Source organism: Capsicum annuum, chromosome 7, assembly GCF_002878395.1.
Source record: "Capsicum annuum cultivar UCD-10X-F1 chromosome 7, UCD10Xv1.1, whole genome shotgun sequence".
In the NCBI taxonomy this organism is placed as follows: domain Eukaryota; kingdom Viridiplantae; phylum Streptophyta; class Magnoliopsida; order Solanales; family Solanaceae; genus Capsicum; species Capsicum annuum.
The window spans coordinates 216,742,755-216,761,138 of NC_061117.1; the positions used below are offsets into that span (position 1 = coordinate 216,742,755).

Here is an 18,384-nt window from a genome sequence, read left to right on the forward strand (position 1 = left end):
ATGTTACTCTTCTATTCTTGAATTGGTAATTTCACCTTTTGATCAATGTCTCTCAAATGTTTTTCAAGGGAAAATTAATTTTTTTGAGTTCTTGTCTTTTCAAACAAAAGAAACACTATTTATAGGATAAAAGTTTCATGCAAGAGAAGACTATTAATTAAGTAATAGTTAATAGATTCATGAATAGTTTAAAATAAAAAATTATCTTTCTTTCAAGAACCTAAAACGTAAGTGAATGAATTGTATAATTCACATTCATTTTCTTTGTAACTCAAAATCCTTTAAGTGATGCATTCACATTCATTTTCTTTGTAACTCAAAATCCTTTAAGTGATGCATTTGTTTCAAAATTAATTGAAACATAACTCTTAAAAATCTTTAACTGATGTATTTGTTTCAAAATTTATTGAAACATAAACTTAACAATCCCCCACTTGTTTCAAGAAATTTTATCTTTAAAAAGTAATATTCATTTGAGACATCAATATAGCGACATGCATCAATAATGGTATCTTTTGGACTTGAACCATTAGCTAGTGAAGACTTTCTAAATCATTGACTACTTAGTGAACGAATCTTGAACTAAGTGGTTCATTGAATGAAGTAGAAAAATACTCCACGCATATTACTATGTTCCGGTGAAAATCATAATCCTTTGACACCTTACGCCCATGTGTCCCGAATTCTTTTAGCTAGGTGCTTTAAGATTTCCCTGTTAAAATCTTATTGAAGCGACCTCCACTCCGCACTTAGTGCGATGAATTCATCAAGAGTAACTTTTCATACCCCGACTAAATACTCTATGAATTTCATTAAGAGATATTAATCTCATTCTCCTTTAAAACAAAGTATCAGTAAATCTATCAAGAGTGTTCCTACACACTCCAACCGAAATCGCTGTATAGACTTATTAAGAGAATATAATCTCATTCTTCTCTTTTATAGGAATACTGTCAAATCTATCAAAAGTATTATTGTTTACTCCAACCGAGATCGGTCTTATAGATTTATCAAAATAAAAAATCTCAACTTATGCACATCTACTCACTCTCAAGGGGAAAAAAAAATTATTGATGTGCTTCACAATTGTAACTTTACTTATTTTTTCCTTTGAACCCAAGACTACATCATTAGGTAGGGTTTTCATAAAGTACAATCAATCTTCAACAGGCTTTATTCCCATTCCATTACAAGTTTGTACCACCAATTTCTTGCCTAACCCTTTAGACAAAGGATCTGCTAAATTGAGTTTGGACTTCACATATTAAAGCAATATTATGCGATCCTCTAATAATCTGCTCACATGATTGTGTTTGAGACAAACTTATCTTGACTTGCCATTGTAACAATCACTTAAAGCCCAAAGTATAGCAGTTTTATTATCACAATATATAGTCAAAGGTGGTATTGGCTTACCCCATAACAAAATATCTATTAGCGTACTCCACAGCCAATCAGTTTCTTCTCAAGCAGAAGACATAGCGATAAATTTTGACTCCATGGTTGAGTGAGTAATACATGTCTGTTTCTTTAATCTCTAAGATATTGCTGCTCCAGCCAAAGTAAAAATCCAAGCAGTAATAGATTTAGAGTCATTCAGATCAAAAGTCCAGGTAGCATCACTATAGCCTTCAAAAACTGCTGGAAAGGTAGAATAATGTAGGCCAACATTAATTGTGCCCTTCAAATACCTTAAAACACGAATTAAGGCATTTCAATGCTCAACTCCAGGGCTACCAGTAAACTTACTGAGAGTTCTTACTGGATAACCAATATCTGGCCTGGTACAATGCATGACATACATAAGACTCCCAATAATTTGAGAATATGTCAATTGATCAAGAATATCACCAGATTTTCGCACTAGTTTAATGCTAGGATCAAATGGTGTAGGAGCTAGCTTGTCATCAAAATAATCAAACCTCTTTAGAACCTTCTCAATATAACTTGATTGAGTAAGAGTCAAACCATCTGCTGATCTTACATTGATGCCTAAAATTACATCAGCTTCTCCAAGATCTTTCATTTCAAACTGAGAAGCAAGAAAATATTTTGTTTCTTTGACTCTTTCAATATCAGTTCCAAAGATCAAATGTCATTTACATAAAGACATATTATAACACCAGAATTTTCTTAAAATTTACTAAATATGCAGATATCTCCACCATTGATTAAGTAGCCATTAGAATGTTAGGGTTTTTGCCCTGATTTTCTTATCAAAATTAAGTTATACTTTTCTTGAAAGGAAAATAAAGTACTACCATAATTACTTTACTTTTTCTAAAAAGGAAAATATAAAACTTTTCCATAGTTGGCAAACCTCTTTCTTGGAGGAAAGGTTTTGAAACTCTTTAAATAGAAGACCCTCTTCTCATACCATAACACAATAGCATCCACAATCTAGTCTTTTAAAGATTCTTTGTTTAAGGGGAGATTTCTCCCAATAGATTTAATGTTTTTTTATATTAGATTTCTCAATATGTAGGTCTCTTGACCAAAACATATTAATAATATCATATTTTTTGTTTAGTTTTGTTCATCGTCTGATTTATCATCTCGTGGTTTGCAAACTTTAAGCTTCCGCATGACGCCCTCTCGATTTCAAACCCAACAAGTGGTATCAGAGCCTATGGTTCAAAGATTCGATGATTCGATTGAGGACAGTTTAATATCAAAGTTGCAATCACCTTGGCGATGATGAATTTTTTTGTCAAAGAAAAAAAAGTTCAAAAAAACTACATGTGGAGAAAAAATTTCAAACAAAATTTCAACAATCCTGCTGTCAATCCATTTTTAAAACCAAAATCAATTTTCAACCTATGTTTATGGGCTTCAACTTTCAACCCTTGCTTACTTTTTATGTTAGGGATCCTTTCAACTCATGCATATACTTTTAACGCATGAGCTCCACTTTTAACCTGTGCTCACTTTCACTGCACAAGGCTCCACTTTCAACCCTGTTACTTATAACACGAGGCTTCAATAATATTAACCCATGCTTTTATTTTCAACGCATAGGACTCTAATTTTCAACCTATATCAACTTTTAATCAGGGTAACCAATAGTGATATATGAAGATCGTGTGAAGAAAGAGAATCAAGAATATTTTTCCAAAAAATCAAGCCAAAAAGGGGAGATTTGTTAGAGTTTTTGTCCTAATTTTCTTACCAAAATTAAGCTATAATTTTCTTGAAAGAAAATTAAAGTAATACCATAATTACTTTTACTTTTTCTAAAAAGGAAAATATAAAACTTTTCCATTTTTGGCAAACCTCTTTCTTGGAGGAAAGGTTTTGGAACTCTTTAAATAGAAGACCCTCTTCTCATACCATAACACAATAGTATCCACAATGTAGTCTTTTAAAGAGTCTTTGTTTAGGGGGAGATTTCTCCCATTAGGTTTAATATTTTTTGATATTAGATTTTGAATATGTAGGTCTCTTGAGCAAAACATATTAATAATATTATATTTTTTGTTTAGTTTTCTTTGTCGTCTGATTTATAATCTTATGGTTTGCAAACTTTAAGCTTTTGCATGACGCCCTCTCGATTTTGAACCTAACATAGAAACCATAACTTTTTTAAATTTCTCATGCCATTGCTTTGATGCTTATTTCAATCCATAAACAGATTTAAGAAGCTTACAAACTCTACGTTTTTTATCAGGAATGACAAATCCTTCTGGTTGTTTCATGTAAACTTCTTCATCTAGATCTCCATTCAGAAATGTAGTCTTCACATACATCTGGTGAATCACAAGACCATGAATTGTTGCTAGAGCAATCAAGAACGAATAGAGGTCATCCGAGCTACAGGTTCAAAAGTATCAAAATAATCAATACCTTTCAATTGAGTAAAGCCTTTAGCTACCAAACGGGATTTGTACTTATCTAAAGTACCATCTAATTTCATTTTCTTCCTAAAAATTCATCGGCAACCAATTGGTTTACATCCAGGAGGAAGATCTGATAATATCCATGTATTATTAGACAGTATAAAATGCATTTCATCATTAATGGCTTCACGCCAAAATGGAGCATAATGTGAAGACATTGCTTCAGCATAACTTTCAGGATCCTTTTTAACCGAATAAGCTTGAAAATCAGGTCCAAAGTCTTTTGATTTGGCTGATCTTGAAGTATGTCTTGGTTGACTTTCTTTCAATGGCTCAACTATTTTCCTTTTAAGAGGAGAAATAGAAGAACTTGCATCTTGTTCAAAAGAATCTTTTTTCTTGGAAAATATATGCTCAAAAAAGTTAGCATGTAAATATTCAATAATTGTGTGAAGACTTGGGGTCTCAAGATTTAAAAATCTATAAGCCTTATTGGTTTGTGAATAACCAATAAACACACAATCTACTCCTCTATAGCCAATCTTGATTAAATGTTGATTCGGTAATCAAACATGAGCCAAGCAACTCCATACTTTAAAATAATTTATATTTGGTTTTCGATTATTCCAAAGTTCAAGTGGAGATGCATCATGAATCATGATTCCTGAAAGTAATTCTATTCAAAATATGACATGCTGAAAGTAAGGCTTCAGTCCATACATTTTCAGACATACCAGATTCATAAAGCATAAAATTAACTATTTCTATGAGTCCTATTTTTTTTCTTCTACACCATTTTGTTGTGGTGTATAGGACATGGTCAATTATTTTTCAATGCTTTTTTTTCACAAAAATCAATAAAATCTGACTTTAAGTACTCTCCACCTCTATCAGACCTAATTGATTTAATTTTCAAACTCAATTTATTTTCAACTTCTGCTTTATATGTTTTGAAAATCTCAAATATTTCATCTTTTGCTTTTAATGGAAAGGCATAAGTATATCTTGAGTAGTAATCAATAAACATGATAAAATACCTTTTTCCATGACGTGACAAACAACCCATCTCACAAATATCAGAGCAAAAGTTTGAAAGTCCTTTCAACTATCTGAAAGGGCTTCTTTGTAATCGTGCATTTACTACAAGTAAGACACTTAGTAGTATGATTCTTTCCACAATCTTTAATTAATCCATTATTCACCATAAGTTAAATGAATCTAAAATTCACATGTCCAAGACATTTATGCCATAAGTCCAGTGACTCCACAAGATAAGCAGAAACATTTTCATTTTCAATATTGAGTTTAAACATTCCATTTGCAACATAACTTTTTCCAACAAACATGTCATTTTTAGATAACATAAACTTATTTGCCTCAAAAATCATTTTAAAACCATGCTTCGAAAGAAGCTTACTTGACACCAAGTTCTTTTGAATATCAGGAATATGCAATACGTCCATCAATGTAACTATCTTTTCAGAAGTAAATTTCAGTTCAGCAGTTTCTTTTCCCCCAACTTTAGTAGAGTAGGAGTTTTCCATATATATAATTTTACCGTCCCCCACTAATTCATAAATCTTGAAAGAATTTCGGTTACCTGATATGTGATGAGTTGCTTCGGTATCTATCCACCATTTCACTTGATCTTCCGCTACAAATGCTTCTGTGACCATTGCCACAAGATCATCTTTTTATTTTTATTTGCTTTTTCTTTCTTCTTTTCGGCTTTGAAAATTCTACAATCACGCGCATAGTGACCAACTTTGTGACAATGATAGCATTCACCAGATTTAAAATTGGCACCATTACGCTTGAAATTTGTAGTCTTCTTTGCCTTTGAAAAAAATCTTATTTTCAAGTTCCTTCTTGTTTGATTTTTCTTCAACCATATGAGCTTTCATGACAGGTTCCTTCAAATTATTATTATCGCGCCAATGTGTCTCTTATTCAATTTGCAAATGTTGCAACAATTGTTCACGAGTCAAATCTTTATTTTTGTGTAAGAGTTTGCTTCGGTACTCTTTTCAAGATGGAGGAAGTTTTGATACAATAGCACCAACATGCAAGTTTTCATCAAGAGCAATTTCCGATATAACAATTTTATTAGCTATAAGTTGGAATTCTTGTACTTTTTCAGTGATTGACATGTCATCAACTATTTTAAACTCCATATAATTTGAAATGAGAAATTTCTTAGAACTAGTCTCTTCTGCTAAATAAATAGCTTGAAGAGTGTCCCATATCTCTTTAGCATATTTGCATTTAACATAATATTGATCATAATATTTATTGGACATTCCTCCAAAAATATAATTCTTGCACAAATAATCATCATATTGCCACTTGGCAATTTGTTCTTTAATCAAAGTAGTCTCGTCAGATGCTACCTTAGAACTAGGAACATTAGGAAAAGGTTCTTCAAGAACATATGCCAACTTTAATCGTCTTAAAAAAATTTCATCTTTCCACGCCATCTAGAAAAGTCTTTGCCATCAAATATTTAAAAATTAGGATTAGGCAAAGATGGAATACTATTTGATATTGATGTAGAAGCCATTGAGACAACTATCTTCAAATTGAATTGGAACAATAATGATAATTGTACAAGAATTCAAAATAAAACTTGTTTGGCTTAAAGGCACGATAATACGCTTCTTGAAGATAGTTGGAGTCTCTCCCACGAGCAAACGGAAGAATTAGTAACAACTCTATCTTCGGGATTCAACTAAGCCACAAAACAAATAGCATTCAAGAATGTTGCTCTTCTATTCTTGAATTGGTAATTTCACCTTTTGATCAATGTCTCTCAAATGTTTTTCAAGGGGAAAGTAACTTTTTTGAATGCATGTCTTTTCAAACAAAAGAAACACTATTTATAGGATAAAAGTTTCATGCAAGAGAAAACGATTAATTAAGTAATAGTTAATAGGTTCATGAATAGTTTAAAACAAAATTGTCTTTCTTTCAAGAACTAAAACGTAAGTGAATGAATTGTATAATTCACATTCATTTTCTTTGTAACTCAAAATCCTTTAAGTGATGCATTCACATTCATTTTCTATGCAACTCAAAATCCTTTAAGTGATGCATTTGTTTCAAAATTAATTGAAGCATAACTCTTAAAAATCTTTAACTGATGATGTATTTGTTTCAAAACTTATTGAAACATAAACTTAATATCTTGAAGTAGAATTTGGGTATGGAAAATTTTTCGTTAGAAGTGATGGCTCTAAAAGTCAATTTTGCAGTACATAAATTTAGATTAGTTGAATTTCAATATGAATATCAGCTATCGAACCAAAAATCCAAAACAAAATTGAACTCTACTAGCTAGAGACCCGTTAGTGAAAGCGATGACCTATAGACCTTAGGCCACACAGAAAAATCTGCTCAAACTTCAATATATTAATGAAAAATCAACCCAATGGACCACATTGCTACTTGTACACAAAAAAATTGAAAAATGGTAGGCATCTACACCACAAAATATAGAACATACTAGTCGGTTGACGCCGTGCTACGCACGGCCCAATGTTGAACCTTAAAAATTCTACGTTATATACAATTCTATCATTTAATTAAAAGTTTCATTTGTTTGATTGATAAATTCTAAGTTAGGCATATAATATTATATTTAGATTGTTGAAATTTGTATAACGATATTTTAAGTTGTTCAAACTTTTGTGACATTGATAGTCAATTATATTTTTTAAATAATTTAAATTTTTAATTATTGTAATTTATAATATTTTTTCTTCTATTCTACTAATTAGAAGTGACATAGTAAAATTATTACAAAAAATACTTGTAAATTTTTTTTTAAGTGGTCTCATATAAGACGTCAGTTAATTTAAAACATTAAAAATTAATTTATCATTTACGTCTGTTTTATCCTTTTTATTAAATATTATTAATTTTTAATAATTAAATGACTTAAAATAATTAATTATGAATAATATAGTAAAATTACGATTGAAGTAGTTGAAACAGTCATGTCATAAATATCTATTTTAAATTTTTATTAAATATCATTAATTTTTAATACATAAATGACTTATAATAATTACTTAGGGATAATGTAGTAAAATCACGATTAAAGAAACTGAAGCAGGCATGCCGGCCATGAGCAGCCTGTTTCAACTGCTTATTATGAATTCTTATATGGGATACTAATAACATAACTTTTTAATGCATAAATAATCATAATAAGTAATTAGGGATGATATAATAAAATCACGATTGAAGCCGCGAAGTAAACATGTATTTGAAGTGATATAACATAATAACTAAGGAAATTATTTGTGAAAAAAAAATCTAAGTGGGCCTCATATAAGACGTCAAACTAATTTAAAACATCACAAGTTAGTTCATTATTTTATATCTATTTCATCTTTTTTATTAAATACTATTAATTTTTTAATACTTAAAATACTTATAATAATTAATTAGGGGTGATATGATAAAACTACGGTTGAAAGAGCTGAAGCGAACATGTTAGAAATGTTTATTTTACTTATTTATATTAAATATTATTATTTTTTAATACGTAAATGACTTATAATAATTAATTAAGAATGATACAATAAAAATACAGTTGAAGCAGCTAAAGCAGACATGTCGATCTGCTGCGTGCTTCACCACTCAAACTCCCTCTTATATATAACTAATATATATGTATTTAATACGACAAACAAATCAGTACTACCAATTTTAGGAAGATACTTCTTTCTTTTTCTTCATCTTCATTTGTTTTTTTCTTCATACAACAAAAATGGATGATGGCAAGGTGATTCTGTTGGATTTCTAGTAACTTTTGTTTCTCTATAAAGCCATTTTAAAACTCACCACATGCATTAACTGTGTGAACACCCCAAGCCCAATGGACCACATACATCATTACTTATACGTAACAAATCGAAAATGAAGGCATCTACAACACTACTATATATGGGAGACTATGTACAAACCATAAAACAATCAATATTAATTAGCAATTGTGAAAATTAATAACTTCTTTCTTCTAAGCATTTGCCTTGTCTATTCACACAGCAAAAATGGCTAACAATGAGGTGATTCTGTTGGATTTCTGGCCTAGCATGTTTGGCATGAGGCTAAGGGTTGCACTTGCTGAAAAAGAGATAAAATATGAGTACAAAGAAGAGGAGTTGCTGAATACCAAAAGTCCTCTACTTTTGCAGATGAACCCTGTCCACAAGAAAATCCCAGTTTTGATTCACAATGGGAAGTCCATATGCGAGTCTAATATTGCAGTTGAGTACATTGATGAAGTGCGGAAGGACAAAGCCCCTTTTCTCCCTTGTGATCCTTATGAAAGAGCACAAGCTAGGTTCTGGGCTGACTACATTGACAAGAAGGTAAATTCGTTCCCTTCTCTTTTCTCTTTGTCATAATATATACATTAGCGTGTCTTTAAACTTAGCTGACATCCGTGTTTTTCAACGTTGGGTGTGCACAAGTAGACATAAGATATACTTAAACTATCATAAAGTTGAACAAGTAAACACGCACTTCCTACGTGACAAATCTCATGCGATTTGGCATGTAGGACGCGTGCATCTCACATGATTTGCCACGCTGACGCGTACTTGTTCAACTTTATAATAGTTTAATTGCTTATTTGTATATATCTAAATATGGAGGGTATAGATGTCCGTTGAGACAAGTTAAACGACCCGTTTTCAAAGAACTAATTAGAATTCTTTAGCCAATGCCAACAAATTTGGAATCAAAACACTGTTGTTTTATGTTGTATTATTGGAGTGTAATGTTGTTTTCTTATAGTCTTGGTCAATTGTGACCCGATGAGTCCAGTTTTGGAGTTAAATTAGAATGAAAAAATTACCTAAATACACAACATACGTTTTTAAACTTCTAAAAATCTACCCACTTCTAAAAAATTACCTAAATCCCAATATTTCATAATTTTTGATAAAGTTGAGATACAAGTTAAAACATCCAACTACAAAAAAGATTCTTTACCAAAAATATCCACTTCTCCCTCTTTGTACGCCACAATTTGTGGAGCGGTTTCTATCCAACTTCTTCATTCAATTCAAAACTTGAAGCAAGGTAATTTCCTCCCTAAAATCTGCTTCAATTTCTTCTAATTGATTTTACGTTTTTTTTTTTTCAAAAAATTTATTTTGCACCTAAGTTTATAGAGTAAAATTTGGGTGATTTGGTTGAGCAATTTCTTCGATTAATTATTTTTTAGGCTTCATTGTTTGAATTGCCATTATGAATAGAGATTTGGGACCTTCCTTTAGTCTTGAGGTTTCTCAATTAGAAAGTATCAAAGAATCTCATGAAGTTGTTAACTTCATTTTCGGAAGTTTTGATTATGAATTTGTTGACTTTGATGAAAATAGATTAAAACATAGAAACGATCCCCAAATTATGAAGAAGTTGTGGCAAAAGCATTCTAAGGATAAGAAAAAAAAATGGTTCTAAGAAAAGGGGATCCAACAGTCATGAAAGTAAAACTCCCGACAAGAGAAGACGAATTGTCGAAGTAATTTCCAGAGATGAACTTCCTAAGGTAATTTCATGTTCTATTGAATGTTAGGTCGAGATACATATTTTGGGTTGCATGATATGTTTAGAATTGCATTGTTTATTTGTTTTTTTGTTGCTAAGTTATTTGTATCTTGTGTATTTTATCTTTTATTGAAATTAATATGACAAAATACAAGTTCATAAATACATTGATACATGTTAAGCGGACTTGTATATGTGAGTGATTATTAATGCTTTGATTTGTATTTAGTTGTGTTCAATTTTATTTAAAGTCTAAATATAATAGATACAGGTTTTTATTTCTAAGATACATGTTATATTAACTTGTATTTGAGAGTTACTATAAATGTTTTGATATGTTTCTTGTGTTGTTTAATCTCAAATATTTTTTTTTATTTTTTTTTATTTTTAGGGATTGAATTACGTTACAAGTATGTTATAACAAGTTAAAAACATTGATAATGTAAAAATATTTTTACATTATTTATTTATAAAAGTTAATTTAATCTTAAATCCTTAGATGGGGAACTCTTGTGCATCCTAAATTCTGCACATGATCAGACAGTAGATAGACTAGCCCCCATTTTGTATTAGATACATAATAACAAAACATGTATCTTTCTGTATTAATATGTATCTTGTTCATTATCTGAAGCAATTGTCTATTACCTACATTAATCACATTACATACATAAAACATTTAATTTGTACCTCTTTCAGTTTTAATGATTACGGTAAGCTGATGTAACATATATTTCATTTTTTTGCAATTTGAACAGCATCTGGATGTCATCATGTACTACTTGAGAAAGAAATACAAGAACAAGAATTTTCCAAGCAAGAGATACACTACCATAGATTACTTTTTCAAAGTGTACATCGATAAGGCATATGTGAATTACTATGATGATGACGCTGGCAACGAGCTTGCCACACAAGATGCATCTGCAAAAACTGATGAGGTTGCTGATATGGAGACGACATTGATTAACACCATCAAGGGATTCAGTCCACGTGCAGGTCAGCCTTGACATTTAGTTGATGAGATCTTTGTCCCAATTAACTGTGATAGTGCCTTTCACTGGATATTGGTAGTCATTGCATCAAAGGATCGATGCATTCGTGTGTAAGGTTCAATGGCCTCTTCACGAAAAAGAACACAAACAAGTGAGATTGAAAAGTTGGTTGTAATGATTCCTACTTTCTTTCAATACAGTAACTTTTTTTTAGCAAAAGGTACCAACTAACTGGACTGCACTGACATCCTACAAGGGAAAGACCGGACGTGATCCATTTCAAGTGAAATACATATCTGATATAGCACAACAAGAAAGTGGAAGTTTGTACGTATTACATTACTCTTTGAGATGGTTTCATTAGCTTATAATTTTATATTGGGTTTTCTAATTAAATTACTAATTTTTATTCAGGGATTGTGGTGTATTTGTAGCTGTATATGCCGAGTATCTGAGCGAGGGATTAGACATTCCATCTTCGAAAATTGATGCTCACTACCATCGTCTGAGATATGTTAGTATTTTGTGCAAGTACGGATCTGTAAAAGCAGACAATGGATACTTTAGTGAGAATTACGATCCACCAAGGCCAAGGATGAAGTTCACACCAAAAGAAACCGATCGTGTTTTGCGTATTCGGTAATTGTTAATTTTTGGCTAGTAGACTATTAAAAATATTGTTGATGATATAAACTTTGATGATGTTAGTAGTGTTTAGACAGGCATACGTTAAATTTTTTTAATGAATAATTACTTCTATTTTGCATTAACACTCTAACGCAATGCTAAATAACATAAAGATATATTTATGTTATCGTTATGATATTTTTTCCACGCAATATACAAACATTGTATTGGATACATGTTTTACTGTATTTTATAATTTTATGTATCTAAAATAAAGAAAGATATATTACAATACAGGTATTAACCATCACAACATTGTTGTATTATGTATCTATAACAGTTTTTTGTTATAGATAATTCATGTTGTCTCTTACATGCATACCAAATTATATTATAACTTAATAGAACTAAGTCTTAAAAATATTAACCTATTACATTTTACATGTGAAACAAATTATTAGATCTTGTATCTATCACTTTATATGAGATACATCTTCTCAAATTGTATGTATCTATTATACGGAAACTGTTTACTATATAATCATAGTAACCAACAAATTATTACATTTTTATGTATCTACAACTCTTTTTATTAATGATGTTTGACTATAACCTGCATAACAAATTCTAGTAGAACTTATATTACAATTTTAATAATATTGACAAATTATATTTTACAAACAATACATATTTGTTAAAATTGAATCTATAAATTTAATGGAGATACACACTATAAGAATGTATCTATTTTCTATCGTTCACTATGGCAGAACTACTAATAGAATGTATAATAACATTGTCAGTTTAATATATCTAAATTTCTATTTTATGTGTCACGAAAAATACACCATCAAAACATATATAACTAAATAACAAATTAACAAAGAATGCTATTTATTTCGGTAAATGTCTTTTCTAAATTTCATAAAAAATCAAGGATCTTATCAACTAAAATGTCGAACAAAATAGATAAAAAATCCAGCAACATTCCAAGGAACTATTCAACATTATTCATTAGTCAACTATATTTGTCAGTCCTTCTTTGGAAAGAAGTTGCAAGTGCGCCTATTGTGATCTTTATAACCACATCTCCCGCAACAATTACTGCTCGATGTCATTGTTTCACTTGATTTCTTGTGTCTGTTTTTCTTTGGCCTTCCTGGTTGATGTTTGTATTTAGGTGGTAACACAACTTATCGAGATGATGCGTTAAATGTCCAAACATAATCCTCTGAACGACATCGTAAGACATAACTGAATCAATGAAAATAAAACTTCAACTTTTTAACCTTGAGTTACTTTCAAACTGTATAATAAGACATCAATATATTCACCGAGATACACAATTAGACATCAATATATTCACCTAGATACAAGATGATCAAAATGTATCTTTTATCATAAAGATGTATTTCGAGTAAATTAACATAACGTCATGACTAAAATACAACAAGAAACATAATTAAACATAACTTCATAAATGGAGATACAAGATGGGGCAAAATGTATCATTTTCATAACAAAATGTATCTTGGCTTGAAACTTGTACAACATGTATCTAGGAAATTTTACAACATGTATCTAGGACATTTCTATCTATCTAGGACATTTTTATTATATATGTGAAACTAAAACACAAAAAGAAACATAATTAAACATAAATTCATAAACTGAGATACAAGATGAGCAAAATATATCATTTTCAGAACAAAATGTATCTCGGCGTTAATAACATAAACACATAAAAAAAATCTGTAAAATAACCAAACATTGAATACAAAATTAAATTAATGTACACAAAATTAACAACACCAACTACATAAAAAATATAACATACCTTTTTTTGTTCGATCTTTTGGCATAGTAATTGAAGGAATGCTCAATTGCAAATCGCGCCATAACCGAAATGAGAGTACACTTGTCCTTGTAGATTTTTCCAACCTTAACATCACTATGTTTGCAATTAGTAATGGTCTTGTTTTCCTTGCTATCCAACAAAGGCATAGGAGAAGTAGAATTAGATTTATAACTAATAATTTCTGCAATTTTTTTTGATGAACTTTTCAAACACATTATAGTACCAACTTTTTCATCAAAAAAAAAAAATCTTGTCCGATCTTTTGGCATAGTAATTAAAGGAATGCTCAATTTCAAATTGACAAATCAAATAAAAAAATTGGTATGTTTTATCTGAACAAGAAGAATGGAGATTTTTCAATTTCAAAAAAATAATACAAAAGCATTTATTAGTTTTAATGTGGTGGAGTAATATTCTGATTAGCATAAATTGTGGAATTTCATTTTGTTTTTTTACCTTAATTAGTTAGATTAAATGCTGATTTAATGCAAACTAATCTGTTACATCCCTTAAAACGTGCTAATTTAGTTAATTATTACTTGTATCTTTACTATGTATCTAATGTGATTAACATGTATCATCAGAGATCAAATGTTGGGATTTTATGAGATTTTGAAAAAAGTTGAGAATTTTAGTAATTATTAATAAACATGTCGTTATATATGTAATTTTTACAATTAGAATAGCGATTCATTTTGCTAACATATTTTTATGGTTGTGCTCATTTTGATAGATATTTGGTCTTGGGCCCGTGGGGTGTTAAGAGTACTTTCACAATAAATGCGATATTGTCTCTACCCTCGATGTTTAGTCTTGTTTCATACTTACATCATAAGATAGATTTATTTATTGGGGAATGGACAAGAATAGTTATTCGGCTAAAAGAATTGTCGTCGAGTGGCCATTGATTTTGAATTTCCAAAATATTACCATTTAGGCCATTTTTTGCTACTGCCTTCATTTATTTATTTTTGATCTTTTAACTATATTTTTTAAATTGCTGCTACACTTTTTAAAAAAATTCGTTGTTTGCCCTCTTTTTCTAAAAAAAACTTTTTGTCCTTTTTTCATTGTTTTTTTTGCAGCTCCGTTTAAAAAAAAGTTATTCTTCTAATTGGTGTAGTTTTTCTAACAATCAAATATGATTTTATAACATTGTAATTGTTGTTCTTCTTTTTTATCAATCAAATACAATATTTCATATCAAATACATGAATCTTTGATACCAAATATAAATACATATTTTATACCATAATTGTATAAAAGTGTATCAATGTGGTATAAAAGTGTATTAATTGAGTATAGAGACTGCATGTATTCAATTGGATCAAATGGCTAAAAATCGAAAATAAATTAGGTCGACTGGCTCCAATTGTCCACATTTTTAAATTATGGTTCATTTTTTTTCAAAGTGATCAGCCCATGTACTTTCTCCTTTATTTATTTCTTTAAAAAAGGACTTTGGTCATAAACTCAATCTTAACAACTAGCTAAGGAGGTGATAATTGTCCAAAGCATGTAAAAAAGTCAATTTTCAGTCTCTACACCTCTAGGGGAACTCAACACCCCTAGCACGCTCTTTTCTGCATATCTGAGGAGTGAACAATTTAAGATAAGAGCCTAGTACTATGTTAACGAAATAGATCTAGGCGACTAGGCATACTCAATTCTAAATGCCAACCCATGAACTAAGTCTAATATCCATTTTTTTTTATCATGAACCTCATTAATTAGCCCTCCCCACCCCCCACCCCTTTTTTGTGGCCAAGTGATGACGTTTTTTTCTCATGGTCTGTTGAAATTTCAGATGCATGAACTTGGGAAGAAGATATGGGCAACAAAAGGAGAAGAGCAAGAGGCAGCTAAGAAAGATTTCATAGAAGTCCTTAAGGTGCTAGAGGGAGCACTAGGAGACAAGCCTTATTTTGGAGGGGATAACTTTGTTTTTGTGGATATTTCTCTCATTGGGTTCTATTGTTGGTTTTATACCTATGCGACTTATGGTAACTTCAGCATAGAGGCTGAGTGTCCAAAGATTGTGGCTTGGGGCAAGAGGTGCATGCAGAGGGACAGTGTTGCTAAGTCTTTGCCGAACCAACACAAGGTGTATGAGTATGTACCAGTGCTAAAAAAAAAGTGTGGATTTGAATAAACTGATGCATGTGTAAAGATCTGAGTATGTATCAATGCTAAAAAAAGATGTTTGGAATTGAATAAACAGATGCATGTGTAATTTATTATGCATCATGATGTACTAAAAAAAGGCACTTCATTGTGCCTCCTTAAGTTGTAGTTTTATATTTGAGAAGTTTGTTTGGTCATTCTCATGTAAGTCAATTCTACTTTTACTTGGTATGAGTTTCGCCATGAAAATTAGAAATTTTTGAAGTTGGAATTGAAGTTGGAATGGTGTTTGGTCATGTCTTTTTAAAAGTTTTTTTTTGTACTTTTGGAAAGTCTTTTTTAAATATAATTTTATATTCCAAATTTTTAAAAAGTATAAAAATCACCCAACTAACTCTTACCTACTAACATACAATCAAATGTGATTCTTTAAAGCTAGTTTAAAGCTACTAAAGCTATAATAGCTTTGAGTTTGTGAAAGATGGAGTTGGGTCTCCATTAACAGTAATGGAAAATGACGAGACATGCCAATTATGAATTTGAGCAAAGTAAAAGAGATGGACATTAGTTTTTGAGGAAGGAACACTTAGCATTTAACAATAGCTTGCTAATAAATTTTTTTGCGAGTTGCAATAGACAGAATCTATGTTTTCTTATCAGGACACAAAAATAGCAATATACAGAATGTATTTCTAAGTAGAGATGTCACGTCCCAAATTTGGGATCGTGATGACACCTATTCCATCCTTCGTGATAGATAAGCCAAATACCCAATTTCGAGAACAACATTTCAAACTCATAGAAGCGGAAGAAAATAAGAACATAACCAATCCTGAATAATCTCATAAGAAGATTAGTATACTAGTAAAATCAAATCATAGATAATTCCAGGTCTGGAAGTCACTAATATAAGCCACTAAATACAGAACTCAAGAAAGTTTGAGTCTTTCAAAATGCGAAAAATGCACAAGATTAAGGCTGAAGGAGATTTCAGTAGTCTTTAAAGCCAATAGTAGCAATCTCGAATCTCTAATGATGCTAGCAAAGAAGGAACTACAGGTTTCAATATCCGAAGATCATCAAATCTGTACCTACACATAAGGTGCAGAAAAAGCAAGAGTGAGTAAGGAATCACGTGTACTCAGCAAGCATCATCGATCGATCCTAATTCAAAGTGGTGATGAGTGTACCACGTCAATCATCTAAAAATAAACATACAACCTGCACTCAGGAAGACCACCCTAATCTAACCGAATAGTCAAGTTTAACAATCATAAGGATATTATGACACAATCCAAGAAATTCTCAATCTAGTTAAATAAACAACACATATACAATAAGTATAAGGTCAACAAATACACTTTAACCAATCTGAACCAAATGAATCAATGCAATGTAATGCAATGCATATGTTGTGCACACATTTATCGAGCAATGGCTTCAAAATCAGGACCCATGGGAGACTTACAAGGTCCATATACTATGCAGGCGTGCACTCTAATCCTAATAAATATATTGTGTAGGCGTACACTCCAATCTCAATAAATATATTGTGCAGGCATGCACTCTGATCTCAATAAATATACTGTATAGGCGCGCACTTTGATTCCAATAAATAGATATAGAATATTGTGCAGACGTGTACTCCGATCCCAATAAATAAATATATAATATTGTGCAGGCGTGCACTCCAATCCCATATGAAATGCAATGCACGATGTGCAAGCATGCAACTCCGATCCCAAATCAATAATAAAGTCAAGCAAAACACTTCGTGTCTCAAGTCAGATCATACATCAATTTCAATATCAACTCAACTTATCAAGAGTAGTCTCATTAGCTAGCTTTTTCAACAAATTATTAACCACAACAATTCATTCCATCGGGCTTGCAAATAGGAAAAAACAGTTCAAAACACACAATTAACTTATTTTATCCCCAAACAATACCGGTACCTGCATAGATGCTCATCACAATCACCTATAAGGGGCCCTCAATTCCCATTACTCTCATTACACATAACTAACAAATAAGCACATTAAAAAAGAATCTAGAAAAGTCTCAACTTGCCTGAACTCAAAGCCAAGCATCAATTCATAAATTTGCCCTTTTGCAAGGTCTCCAAATAATCAAAGTCTGTTCAAATATGTAATTTTTATAAGAATAGGAATTTAATAACACCCATATTGCTATAATAATCTCATTCTAAGTAGTAGTCCTAAATATAAAAATTAAAATATGAAATTGAACTCGAATTCACGGAGAATTTATAGAAATTCTACGAAATAGTAGTTGCAGGCCTAATATCACTGACAACTACATATAATGCACCCTAATGATAATGACTTTGCCATCATTGTCATAAGGAAACGATTAAGTAACC

General features: G+C 30.9%; 1 protein-coding gene across 5 annotated transcripts; it reads left to right on the forward strand.

The window, feature by feature from the left end:
• The first annotated feature begins 8,549 nt into the window (after positions 1-8,549).
• LOC107878530 (probable glutathione S-transferase parC) lies at positions 8,550-16,248 on the forward strand. 5 transcript variants are annotated; one of them, XM_047415505.1, is made up of 4 exons: positions 8,550-9,214; positions 11,156-11,543; positions 11,649-11,719; positions 11,807-12,158. In XM_047415505.1, the coding sequence occupies exons 1-2, from the start codon at positions 8,894-8,896 to the stop codon at positions 11,405-11,407; spliced, it is 573 nt and encodes a 190-aa protein (XP_047271461.1). In that variant the 5' UTR covers positions 8,550-8,893; the 3' UTR covers positions 11,408-11,543; positions 11,649-11,719; positions 11,807-12,158. The 5 variants fall into 5 exon arrangements, 4 of the variants coding, with proteins under 4 accessions (XP_047271461.1, XP_047271459.1, XP_047271460.1 ...); XM_047415503.1 differs by having other exon boundaries at positions 11,156-11,396; positions 11,593-11,719; XM_047415504.1 differs by having other exon boundaries at positions 11,156-11,719.
• Positions 16,249-18,384: the final 2,136 nt, after the last annotated feature.

What these genes read in the sequence shown, in the direction of transcription:
- LOC107878530 (XM_016725552.2), top strand. Translation starts at nt 8,894, where the DNA reads ATGGCTAACAATGAGGTGATTCTGTTGGATTTCTGGCCTAGCATGTTT. An exon ending in CTGACTACATTGACAAGAAG is followed by an intron (nt 9,215 to 15,684) that starts GTAAATTCGTTC and finishes TTGAAATTTCAG; the next exon opens with ATGCATGAACTTGGGAAGAA.